General features: G+C 45.5%; 1 protein-coding gene across 1 annotated transcript in view; it reads right to left on the bottom strand.

The window, feature by feature from the left end:
• Nucleotides 1-13,803, bottom strand: part of MEIS3 (Meis homeobox 3) — a 132,992-nt gene that overhangs the window by 83,999 nt on the left and 35,190 nt on the right. The window contains exons 5-6 of the mRNA XM_030219509.1: nt 10,918-10,968; nt 3,424-3,573 (exon numbers count right to left, since the gene is read on the bottom strand). Of these exons, the coding sequence (XP_030075369.1) occupies nt 3,424-3,573; nt 10,918-10,968 (201 nt within the window). The remainder of the gene's footprint in view (nt 1-3,423; nt 3,574-10,917; nt 10,969-13,803) is intronic.

Genomic DNA, 13,803 nt, shown 5'->3' with positions numbered 1-13,803 from the left:
TTACCAGGAGAAAAAAATCTCTGTCCCTCAAACCAGCCCCTCCAAATGACACCCTAATTACGATTTATAACAAATCACTACTCTACCTATGAAAAGTTATTCCATTATTACAATTCCTCTGTGTACATCCGTATGCTGCACAAGCTGACATGTTTGAACATATAAGTGAGATTAAATAAAAATGTTACCAACATTAAAGAACGACAACAAGGATGTAGCAGCTCAAAGGACTGTTCGCTTTGTTTTGAATGTACAGGGATGATAGCTGCATGGGAGAGGGGAAAGAGAGACAAACCTCTGTGGATTCAACTTTTTTGACTTCATGCGTCCCCTGTTCTCAATCTAACCTCCTTGGACTTTAGGACGTCAGAAACAGAACAAAACCTTCGGAGGAAGAAGAGGACCTCCTCGGCTGGCGGGGATTGGGGTCCCCCGCCAGCAAAGGTAGCCCACGACGACGGCGGGGGAGGGTTGGCGGCGGGATGGGGGGGTCGAGAGGGTGGTTGGCAGGGGGTCCAGGGCCAAATTTATGGGGGCCCAGGCCCCCCTGGCCCCACGTAGCTACGCCACTGGGTGAGCCAGGGCGAGCCGGCTCCAGCACACCACTGGAGTATTCCAAAGTGTAGCTCCTTGTGACTTGCCACTTAACCCTCCGTTGCCCCAGGTACAAATGAGTACCTGTATGTACTATGTAATCCACTTTGAATGTAGTTACAAAAACCATAGAAAGATGCTATGCCACGTCCCATTTCCCCTTTCCCTATACCCTATAGTGAACTCTCACTCTATAGAATGAATATACTAAATGGAATGAACATAATGCATGGGGAGTGCATTATACAAGGCATTAGCATGGAACCTGCTAAAAGTCTATTCTATGAAGGAACATAGGCACCTGCATTCTTTATAGAATACTGTACACAGACTTGAGTGAATCTCTTCATAAAATCAGTTAACAAATCCCAATAAATAAATACATAAAATGCAAGCATAACTGATCAAAAATATGTACCTGAAAGACAGATGCAAGCATTTATACAGCTGGTGTACATGGTCATGCCTAGATGTTGTTGATACACACGTAACATACAATATTATGTGAGCTACATGGGAAAGTTTAAGCCCCGCCTATACTCTGCCCAAGCTCCACCCATACCTATGCTCACCTTGCAGATATGTGCTATGCAAGTTAAGCAAGAATTTACAGAACAGTGCTTAGCTGCAATTTTGGCATTTACAGATGCACATATATGGGTAAATGTCATTATTGTAAACATAAAATACTTTTATTAAGGATATGTATGGTACTTGCTTATGAAATCACTATCAATTAGACCTTTTGAACAAGTAACTCTCTCTTATTTGTCAGAGGAAAGACCAGATTCTCTGCAATCACGATATTATTCCATTCGTGCCTCGCAGACTGCTTCCTGTCCTTTATAGAACATTTTGTCTGTTATCGGGACTAGGTGCAGAATCCTCACTAGTCAGAAAACCTCCTAGGTGACTTTTATTTCCAAACTAGTAAAAAAAGGCCCGTTTCTGGAGCCAATGAAATGGGAGCTAGCAAGGCTTTCCTGTGGCCCCCCCCCCCCACCCGTCGTCGATGTTGGTGAATTGCTCCGCCTCCGCCGTCAACGTCATAACGTTTGACGCGAGGGCGGTGAATTGCTCCACCTCCGCCCTCAACGTCATAACTTTTGACGCGAGGGCGGGGCCCAGAGACTGTGATTTTCGAGGCTTCAGAGCTTCAAACATACGAACCTTGGCTTCAGTGACATCAGCAGCCAATAGAACGTTGAGGGTGAGTTTTATATATATAGATATTCAACTGTTTTTAGCTCAGGTCCCTTTAATAACAAGCATTGAGGCATTTGGAATTTGGATTGTGACATCTGGATTTGATATATATTATATACTATATATCATATGTATATTTGAGGTTTGGATTATCCAGATAGTAAACAGCAAGTTGTCATTTGGAAGATTATTGTAAACAAAGGCATAATGACAGCACAAGTGCAACTTTCTTTAAATTAGTCACCTTACTTTCGAACTCTTCTTACTCTCCTACCTATCTATATGTTCCATCTTTGCTTTACCCTTCACTACAAATTCAAATGTTCTATTACGTATTGTGTTGACATTGTAAGTAGTATATTATCCAGCTTATAATCGAACGAGAAAAACGCCCAAGTTCCGACCTAAATCGGGAGATGGACGTTTATCTCACAAAAACGAATAACGCGGTATAATCGAAAGCCGAACTTGGACGTTTTCAACTGCACTCCATCGCGGAAGCGTACAAAGTTGACGGGGGCGTGTCAGAGGCGTGGTGAAGGCGGGACTGGGGGATGGTTATCACCCGAACAGAGATGGGCGCCTTTCGCCGATAATGGAAAAAAAGTATGCGTTTGTAGCTAGAATTTAGGGCACTTTTCCTGGACCCTGTTTTTTCACGAATAAGGCCCCAAAAAGTGCCCTAAATGACCAGATTACCCCCAGAGGGAATCGGGGATGACCTCCCCTGACTCCCCCAGTGGTCACTAACCCCCTCCCACCACAAAAAAATGATGTTTCACAACTTTTTATTTTCACCCTCAAATGTCATACCCACCTCCCTGGCAGCAGTATGCAGGTCCCTGGAGCAGTTGTTAGGGGGTGCAGTGGACTTCAGGCAGGTGGACCCAGGCCCATCCCCCCCTACCTGTTACAATTGTGCTGCTTAATGCTTATTAGTCGTCCAACCCCCCAAACCCACTGTACCCACATGTAGGTGCCCCCCTTCACTCCTTAGGGCTATAGTAATGGTGTAGACTTGTGGGCAGTGGGTTTTGAGGGGGATTTGGGGGGCTCAACACACAAGGGAAGGGTGCTATGCACCTGGGAGCTCTTTTACCTTTTTTTTTGTTTTTGTAAAAGTGCCCCCTAGGGTGCCCGGTTGGTGTCCTGGCATGTGAGGGGGACCAGTGCACTACGAATCTTGGCCCCTCCCACGAACAAATGCCTTGGATTTATTCGTTTTTGAGCTGGGCGCTTTCATTTTCCATTATCGCTGAAAAACAAAAACGCCCAGCTCACAAATTGTCGAATAAAACATGGACGTCTATTTTTTGCGAAAATACGGTTCGGTCCGCCCCTTCATTGACCCGTTCTCAGAGATAAACGCCCATGGAGATAGACGTTTTCGTTCGATTATGCCCCTCCACGCCATACTTTGTATTGTTATTTGAATATTTTTACTGCTGTAATTTCCTATTGCTCATGTCTGATCTATTCTTACTGTACATCGCCTTGAGTGGATTCCTTCAAAAAGGCGGTAAATAAATCCTAATAAATAAATAAATAAATAAATAAATAAAGTGTTACTGCTTAGAGAATTCTCCCCTCACTCTTCAGGAGGGGGAGCCAGCAGCTTCTCACCTGGTCTGAGAGACTTGTACATGAGCCGGTGAAATCCTCTAGGTCTGACTTGGAGCCTCCATCCCTGTCATCAATCACCAAGTCAATGGGCATCTTCCCCTTTAGACAGGTGATATAGCGATGACAGAAGTTATCGCACAGGTCGTGCACCTGAAAAACAGTGAACAAAATTCAGATTCTAAGAATTAAAAGTTGCACAAAATACAGGAATTAAAGTATTTCAGTAGTCAAGGCTAATATTTTGGAGGACAATAAAGTGTCTGCCTCTTCCTAGTTAAAAAGAGACCTGCATCTTACTTTGTCTGAGTCTTATTCCAGATTTGGCCTCTGGCATTTTGAACTGGCTATGTACTGGCTGAAACTGCGCCCAGCCTCAGGCCACAGGTTAGAACCAGTGGTGACACCTACTGATTGATGAAAGAACAGCATCAAATGGGTCTCTGAGAGAGCTGCACCCTTCCCTTTCAACCACAGGGAATGATGTAGCATGTGCCATGCATACAGTGAACAAACAAAAGACAGCTTGCTGGAAACAGCATGTGATGATTCCCTGATAAAAGCTGGATAATAGAGAGTAAGCCCCTAGGGGAAGAACGTAAGAAAGTATAAATAATGTTCAAGAAGTTTCCAAATTTAAAAAAAAAAAAAAAAAGATTATTTGTGATCTTTGTTTCTTCCTAAAATCATTTTAAAGGGAACCTTCCTAATATTGTAGAAAATCTTTTATTGTGCAGGTAAGGCTTTTTTTTGTGACAAAAATGATTAATGATTTATATTGCAGTATTACTGGAGTCTGTGTGCGGAATAAGCTGCAGGATTACAGGGTCCCTTTTCCTGAGAGCTTACACCTCATGCTAGAGATGAAGCCAGGAGGTATGCCATGGCAGCAGCAGGATTATAACCAGCTGTCTGCCAGCCCCAGTTTGTTGGCACCCATCTCTGAAATGTGACAAGACAAGCAGCTACCCCAGCCTCCGGTGGCCACAGTAACACTTCTGTCACTTGCAGCAGTACCAAAAATGATGGACTGTGACTCTCCCGGCTGCTCCGCATATAAGTGTCAGAATAATTGATGTTAGAGATTTTGGATGCCCCTGGCATTCTCTGGTGCTCTCATGGTCTCTCCATGCATTGCTTATCATGTCTGCCATCCATCATTTCACTGTCTCTTTGGTACCCACCTGCATATTCTGCCCACAGTTACTAAGGATATGTTAATACCTTCAGTCTATCATTCTGCCTCTCTTTCTTTCATTTCCTCTTTCTGCTTTCACCATTCTCACCTTCCTCCTTTGCAGTGTTGCCAACCTAACTTATTTCCCGTGAGTTTAGGCTTGTTATTTTTTGAAGTTGCAGGTTTTTTTTTTCCTGAACTCACAGATAGCTTGTTTTTAAAAAAAAAAATGTTTTTGTTGTTGTCACATTTGTACCCCGCATTTTCCCACTCATGGCAGGCTCAATGCAGCTTACATGGGGCAATGGAGGGTTAAGTGACTTGCCCAGAGTCACAAGGAGCTGCCTGTGCCTGAAGTGGGAATTGAACTCAGTTCCCCAGGACCAAAGTCCACCACCTTAACCACTAGGCCACTGAGATATAGCTGATTGCTCACAATTGTCGCTGTGATAACATTGTAAGTAAATGTGTCAGCCGGTGCTCAGTCCCGCCTTTTCCTGTCCTCTTTCATTTCCTCATTGGCTATGGAAGGAGTTAATCACAACATGCACCGCCCCTGTATTAGGGCTGCCTTCTGACACCCGGGACATACTTTATAAGACACATAAAAATTGGACTTATTTTTAGGAACTAATTTCGTTTGTTTTTTAAGCGTGCTTATTTTTCCAAGACGACCTGGCAACACTGCTCCTTGTCCATCTCTGGTTCTCTTTCTCATATGCTACCAAACCTGGCATTGCTATCCCTGAAGTATTGGCATGCTCCCTCTGAGTCTGGAGCTTACTGCATGTGCGTTGTGCAAGCTGGTACACTTTATAATGCTCCTGAAACTAGGTGGCTCTGGGCTGAACAGAAGACTCTTCTCTTGGATGTCCTCCACTGAGACCTGTAGCTTGATTTGGCTTTGCTGAAAGCATCCTGCACGGTTTTGTCTCTGGCAAATAGCCAGGGGCCTCGATGTGATTGTCCTCACCACTCATCCAGAGCTGACAGCTCTGACTAGATTCTTACAAGGGAGTCTACTGTAGCAGACATATCCTGCAATTTATTTAAATACACTCCTTTCATTTAAAAGAAAACACAACATTTTTGCGGGAACTTAGCTTCCTGCAAACTTCTAGAAGGGGAAATATTCTGCAGAAAAATTTCTGCTTGATTCAAAAATGAAACCTATAGGAACAAAAGTCTCATCCACCTTTTGCAATAATTTCTGGGCTTGGGGGATTTTTTTGAGTATTTTTTCCATAAAGAAGTCACAGGAAATTAAATCTTCGCGGGGGGGGGGGGGGGGGGGGGGGGGGGATGCACTATTTCAAAATTGTACAGCAAACTAACCTTTGAGCTTTATATCCTTAAAACTGCCTTTCATCTCTGTGTGTCTTCAGTTGTAAAACACTGCATAACTCTGGCCTTTTTTTTTTTCATTATCAAAGCCCCTCTTGACAAAGGACACCTCTCCTGTCCCCCACCTCCCAGGCCTCAGTAATCCCCTTTGATGCCCAGCAGGCACACTGTGGGAATCAAAGGGTTAATTACCACATTAGCAAGGGGATTATATGGTTAAAAACCAGCTGGAGTTATTGTGCCCCTAATGAGCTCATTACCTTATCAAACTGACTAGTTTCTAAAGGATACTTTTATCTTGGTGCCCTCCCAATATTCCAGGGGCTCCCCTGCCACCAGAGGAATGCTTCAGGGGCTGGCCTGCTGCTACTTAATTCTACAGCACAGGCAGTGCACTGTGATAATCACTTTTCTACACTACAGGACAGACAGAGCGAGAAACACACTAGTTGGTGCACTGATAGAATGTTCCACTATTGTGCACTACAGCAGAGAGTTGCACAGGGACAGAAATGCAATCCATTCCCGCCCGGCCCCACTAGAATCTTACCCGGCCCCACAAGAATTTAACCCATTCCCGGCCATCCCCACAAGAATTTAATGCTACCTAAAAAACAAATTCTGGTCGGCTCTGTTCTGGGTTTGAGCCATAGCACTGCAGGCAAGGAAGGAACGGAAGTTCGAACTTGGAACAATCTGGTGTGCACATGTAAGACTTGTCTCTGATTCGCTGGCATTGAGGGCTGAAAGGCTGCCACATGCATGCACCAATAGGTCAGGTGACATCTGATGCTCATGCCTGTGTCAGAGCTGAGGCCTGTGCATCAGCCCGGGAGCAGAGAGGATGAATGGAAGACTTTCGACATCTGTGCTGTGAAAGCAAGGAGGAGGAGGAGGAGGAGGGGCACTTAAAAGAACTTGGTACTCAGTAGGTGAGAGGCTAGCGCAGGTGCAGCTTACACTTCCATGGGAACCCTGCAGGAGCTGCTTCCATCCCCAAAGGAACCCCTCAAGTACTGATTCCAGCCCCACGGAAATCCTGCAGATTCCATGGGATTCCTGCAAAACCCCATTCTCGTGCAGGTCTCTGCTCCACAGCGCAGAGGCTGTGAGAAATGTGTTGATTAGAGCTTTGGACAGAACAGTAACATAGAAACATAGCAGATGATGGCAGATAAAGACCTGTATGGTCCATCCAGTCTGCCCAACAAGGTAAACTCATAGCATAAGGTATAATGTGATACTACATATGTATACTTGTATACTCGATACTGTGGGAAAGGTTCCCCTGAGTCAGTTGGGGATGCTGCAGAGATAGCAGTCACAACCAGGGGCATAGCCAGTATGGGGCTACGGGGGCCTGGGCCCCCGTAGATTTGCCCCTGGACCTCCCTGCCAATGACCCGATGACCTCCCTCCCACCGCCGCCTACCTTTGCTGGGGGGGGGATCCCAACCCCCGCCAGCCGAGGTCCTCTTCTTCCTAATCCCGCGCAAGGCTTCGTTCTAGTCTGACGTCCTGCATGTTGTACGTGCAGGACGTCAGACTCACAGAAACAGAACGAAGGCTTCATTCTGTTTCTGTAAGTCTGACGTCCTGCATGTACAACGTGCAGGACGTCAGACTAGAACAAAGCCTTGTGCGGGATTGGGAAGAAGAGGACCTTGGCTGGGCTGGCGGGTGTTGGGGTCCCCCGCCAGCAAAGGTAGGCGGCAGCGGGAGGTCGGGTCGTCAGCAGGGGGGGTTGGCAATCGTGGGGAGGGGTCAAAGTTGGTGGCGGGGGGCTCGGCAATGGCAGGGGGTGTTAAAATTGGTGGTGGTGGGTCAGCGGCACCGGGGGGGGGCTAAAATGTGCCCCCTCACTTTGGGCTCTGGACCCCCCCTCCTGTCAAAGTCTGGCTACGCCTCACCCCTAGTGTGTAACTGCAAGGGGGTATACATGTGGGCAGGGCATGTGGGGGGGGGGGGGGGCATGGGCAGGTCTCTATCTTACATGTGTAAACTTATAGACTACTTAAGGTGCATCCATTTACGACTGCCATTGACCTGGTACAATTAGTCATGTCTAAATGTAGGTGCCCCAATTCAGGTTTACACTTGTATTTGACAACAGCATCTTGGCCCACAGATGACATCACAGAATTGGTTCCTAGTGCAACAGCATCAATGCACCTAACCTGAGTCAACAAGTTGTAGAATTGCCCCCATGGTACCAGAACCCAGCCCTTCTCCTGACTGAGCTGGAAGCCCAAAGGAGCAAGAGGGGAAAAAAATGTTCGGTTCTACAGATACGGAGAGAAATGTGATGGTCAGACCTAAAATCTGGCTGATAGAATAATCCGCTGCATTGGAAACAGGGAACATTCGAATCAGTTAACAGAACAATCCATTATTCTACTCTCCAATACATGTTTGGAGATACTACTTAAAATGTATGATTTCGCAATGTTTTGATTTGTGGTAGAAGGGGTAGGAGAAAGGGTCATGGATTTGATTTACCACTTTTCTGTGTACAATCACAGTAGTTTACTTTTTTAATTATTATCATTATTATAGATAGGTACTTTCTCTGTCCATAGTGGGCTCGCAATCTAAGCTTTCTGTAGCTGGGGCCATGGAGGGTTAAGTGACTTGCCCAGGGTCACAAGGAACCACAGTGGGAATTGAACCCAGTTCCCTAGGTTATTAGCCCACTCCAGTGACCATTAGGCTACTCCTCCACTCAATGCACTAACTGTAATTTATATTATGATACGCATGGCAGAAATCGGGGTTTATGATCAATGAATGAGATAGAGGGGAGATACTGGGCGGATATGGGATGTATTTATATCACCCACCAAGTTGTTAGTTTTTTAGTTTATCTGGATTTTATTTTTGACATTGTCTATTATATTGTCTCATTTCAGACTTGATATGTTATTATGAATATTGTATTGTAATCCAGCTTGGATTAAAGGTGAAATATAAATAAAAAATAACACCACCTTGAGAAATGTACTGAATGCTGTTGTGATGAACAATCCACTAGACTAATCTTCAGCAAACAAATGGCATGAGAAATAGTTGATTCCTTTTATCTCAGTTTAATAGAACAGAGATTTATGTGATCTTACTAAAAAAAATTTTTAGTTTTATTTATTTGTAGCATTTGTATCCCACTTTTTCCCACCAATTTGCAGGCTCAATGTGGCTTACATTATGCCGTAATGGCGATCGCCATTACCGGGTGAAGAATTGCAAACGATATTGCATTAAGGCACATACATGGTAAAGTGGAATACAGAGTGGTATTACATAGAAGTTCCCGCTTGATAGAATAGGTTATAACATAAGTTAAATAGTCAACTATCGAAGAACATTTCCAGCATAAGAAATAAAGTGGTAGTGCGTATTGTGTAGCTTATATTGGTGGCAACGAGGTAGTCCGTCAAGTATAAAGAGTTCGGTTTTGTCTAGTTCGTGTAATGTCTAGTTGTCTGGTATTTAGGAAGAATCGTTATGGTATGCCTTCTTGAATAGGTCAGTTTTCAGTAGTTTTCGGAAGTTTGTTAGGTCGTTCATTGTTTTTATGGTCTTTGGCAGTGCGTTCCAGAGTTGAGTGCTAATGTAGGAGAAGCTGGATGCATATATGGTTTTATATTTAAGTCCTTTACAGCTGGGGTAGTGGAGATTCAACAATGTGCATGCTGATTTTTTTGTGTTCCTAGTTGGCAGATCTATGAGGTCTGACATATAGATCGGGGCTTCTTCATGAACGATTTTGTGAACCAGGGTGCAAACTTTGAATGCAATGCGTTCTTTTAATGGGAGCCAATGTAGTTTTTCTCTTAAGGGTTTGGCGCTTTTGTATTTTGTTTTTCCAAATACGAGTCTGGCTGCTGTGTTTTGGGCAGTTTGAAGTTTCTTAATGATTTGTTCTTTGCATCTGGCATAAATGGCATTACAGTAATCTAGGTGGCTTAGTACCATTGATTGTACCAGGCTGCGGAATATTTCCCTTGGATCTGGGAGTGTTCCAGTTTGTTCCCCTCCCCCTCCAGTATTATGATTTTACATGGAGGTTGGTCCTTGGGGGGCATCATACAGTACAGTCTCAATTATCCGACCTTCGCTAATCCGACCATCCGGCATATCAGAGAGACACCCCCCCCCCCCCCCCCCCCGGTGACGTCATTGCATTGCTGTTAAGACGTGCTGCAGGTTCCCTTCCTGTTTTCTGGCTTCACACACTGCTGGTTAGTGTTAATAAATAATACTGTATTTTAAATACAGATACCCTATGCCTGTTCTTTATGCATAAAGTATGTTTTCTGTGCATTTTTAAGGGGTTACCATCAATTTCCTTATTATCCGATGCAACACAACGAAACCAAAGCTCGTAATGGACATATAATAACTCTTCCTCTCTAGGATTCTCTTCCTCTCTACGATTCCCTAATGTGTCTGTACACACGAACCTTATTCTACCACCACATTACTGTATTTGTTCATACCAGAATTGGCGAACGCCTTTACGGTACTATGTAAGCCACATTGAGCCTGCAAATAGGAGGGAAAATGTGGGATACAAATGTAACAAATAAATAAATAAATAAATATTTCTGACAAAGGCACGGTCCTGTTTATGTCGGATAATCGAGACTATACTGTGCTCTTTCATTTTTCAGAGCTGGTGAGTTATTTGGGCAGGGGAAGGGGGCCCAAGAGGGTGCAAAGTTGGCATGTTTTCATAAACTATGCATAGATTAAGGCTATCAAGAATGCCTATAAAACCTCCGAATTCTCATTACAGCCAATTAAATTATTAGAACATAATCTCCATATGCTCAGCTCTGCCTTGTTCTGGTGCTGTTGTTAAGCTCTGGCTCCAAAGTAGGCTCCAAGGCCTTTGATACCAAATGCATGTTTCATACTTTGTTCATCGGCATCATTACAGAATTGCAGTTTGGGGAGAAATCAGAGGCATGTCGTACCTTTTCTAATTCCAAGAGGTGAAACCTTAGTACCTGGATTGCCTGAATCATCTGAAATAAAGGAGAGAAATAGTGTTATAAGAGCACACAATTCTGTGAGAATGCCTCAAGCTGGAGAGTCATATTAAAGGGTACTAGGCCCGACCTGCCCGAGTATACAGCACAGCTAAGTGTCAGAAATGCACTGATTAGTGCTGTGAAAGAATGCTCAAATAACACAAGCCAATGCCCTATATACCTGCCCTACAGAGCACAGCCAAAAAAAAGTTTGGTTAATTTTTGTTTAAAACAACATTTTCCTGATTTTTGGACAATTGTTTGTGTTCGTTCGACCTGTGACCAGCTTATTCTTGCGGTACACCACCTTGGCTGAATTTCTTCAAAAAGGCAGTATAAAAGTCCTAATAAATAAATAAATAAAATATTCATTTTTGGCCTGTTCACAGATCCAATTTTACTAGAATGAAATGGTTAATTATATCGGTGCCCCATTAGGGGCTCTGATCCCCATAAAGTATAATATCCAACTTTTTGATGTTCTGTGGGGGAGGGTGGGAGGGGGGATGATAAAAGGTAATAAATTGTTCTTGCAGAAGGCTTTTCATGATGGGACAGAAATGAATTTTAAGTACACGGAGGTCAGAAGATCCCCCAATAATCATGCACTGAAAGAACGAGATGATGCAGCTCTTAAAAATTCGAGCATTATAGAGTATGACTTGCTTTTTAACCAGACTTTGGTATCCCATTTGGGAGGTGCTGGATCCTTGTTCAGACTCACAGAAACAGAAGCCTGTCTTTGCAGATCAGCAACGCGGCCGCGCGGGAGAAGAGGACCGGCTGGCGGGGGTTGGGGACCCCCGCCAGCAAAGGTACCCGACGGCAGGGGAGGGTTGGCGGCAGGAAGGGGGGGGGTGGAAGGGGTTGGTGGGGGAGCCAGGGCCAAATCTACGGGGGCCCATGCCCCCGTGGCCCCACATAGCAACGCCCCTGCTGCTGATACAGAGCTGTGCTACATACAAAGGGCCTGGCCTGTCTCAGTACTAGGCTAGCCTACGTCTGTAGAAGTTTTAGGGACCCTTTCAACAGTCAATAAAACCACACAGTCTAACATCTCCCCCTGCTTTCCACAAACTGGCTGAATGTGCAAGCTCCTTTCATGTTTATGCAAGTGATTTTCCCTATAAGTTACTCACCTCTCATGGCTTCCTTAATTTACAACTTTATGTATAAGCAGTCAGGGCCAGTGTTAAACATGCCGGGGCCTAGGGCAGAGCTTTGGAAGAAGGGAAATGGGACTTGATATACCGCCTTTCTGTGGTATTTTGCAACTACAGGTACTTATTTTGTACCTGGGGCAATGGAGGGTTAAGTGACTTGCCCAGAGTCACAAGGAGCTGCAATGGGAATTTAACTCAGTTCCCCAGGATCAAAATCCACTGCACTAACCACCAGGGGCGTATCTGCGTGGGGCCTCAGGGGCCTGGGCCCCCGCAGATTTCGCCCTGGACCCCCCTACCGCTGCCAACCCTCCCCCTCCGTTGCTCGCCTACCTTCGCTGGCGGGGGACCCCAACCCCCGCCAGCCGAGGTCCGCGTCCTCCTGCCGCTGCCGGCTGCCTTTGGTCCTTTCATTTGTCCATTGAAGCTGGCGCCGACGAAAGTTTCTTTTGAGTCTGACGTCGCTGCACGTTGTACGTGCAGGACGTCAGGCTCAGAAAATGTTTCTGAGTCTGACGTCCTGCACGTACAACGTGCAGTGACTTCAGAGTCAAAAGAAACTTTCGTCGGCGCCAGCTTCAATGGACAAATGAAAGGACCAAAGGCAGCCGGCAGCGGCAGCGGCAGGAGGACGCGGACCTCGGCTGGCGGGGGTTGGGGTCCCCCGCCAGCGAAGGTAGGCAAGCAACGGAGGGGGAGGGTTGGAAATGGTAGCAGCTGGGGGGAGGGGGATCGGCAATGGCAGCGGCGGCGGCGGGGGGGGAGCTATAATGTGCCCCCTCACTCTGGCCCTGGCCCCCCCTACCGCCGCAGTTCAGATACGCCCCTGCTAACCACTAGGCTACCCCTCCACTCATTCCACCAATAAGAGCCAACCTCATCAGTGATGTCACAATGGCTTGATTGCCCGATACTTGGCTCACTTCTGATATTGTGATGTCATAAGGGACAGGGGGGGGAAGGGAAATGGGACTTAATATACTGCCTTTCTGAGGTTTTTGTAACTACATTCAAAGCGGTTTACATATATTTAGGTACTTATTTTGTACCTGGGGCAATGGAGGGTTAAGTGACTTGCCCACAGTCACAAGAGCTGCAGTGGGAATTGAACCCAGTTCCCCAGGATCAAAGTCCGCTGCATTAACCACTAGGCTACCCCTCCACTCATTCCACCAATAAGAGCCAACCTCATCAGTGATGTCACAATGGCTTGATTGCCCGATACTTGGCTCACTTCTGATATTGTGATGTCATAAGGGACAGGGGGGGAAGGGAAATGGGACTTAATATACTGCCTTTCTGAGGTTTTTGTAACTACATTCAAAGCGGTTTACATATATTCAGGTACTTATTTTGTACCTGGGGCAATGGAGGGTTAAGTGACTTGCCCACAGTCACAAGAGCTGCAGTGGGAATCGAACCCAGTTCCCCAGGATCAAAGTCCGCTGCATTAACCACTAGGCTACCCCTCCACTCATTCCACCAATAAGAGCCAACCTCATCAGTGATGTCACAATGGCTTGATTGCCCGATACTTGGCTCACTTCTGATATTGTGATGTCATAAGGGACAGGGGGGGAAGGGAAATGGGACTTAATATACTGCCTTTCTGAGGTTTTTGTAACTACATTCAAAGCGGTTTACATATATTTAGGTACTTATTTTG

Source organism: Microcaecilia unicolor, chromosome 11, assembly GCF_901765095.1.
Source record: "Microcaecilia unicolor chromosome 11, aMicUni1.1, whole genome shotgun sequence".
Lineage (NCBI taxonomy): Eukaryota > Metazoa > Chordata > Amphibia > Gymnophiona > Siphonopidae > Microcaecilia > Microcaecilia unicolor.
Note: the sequence above shows the minus strand (reverse complement) of the source record. Positions and strands in the feature narration are given on the sequence as shown.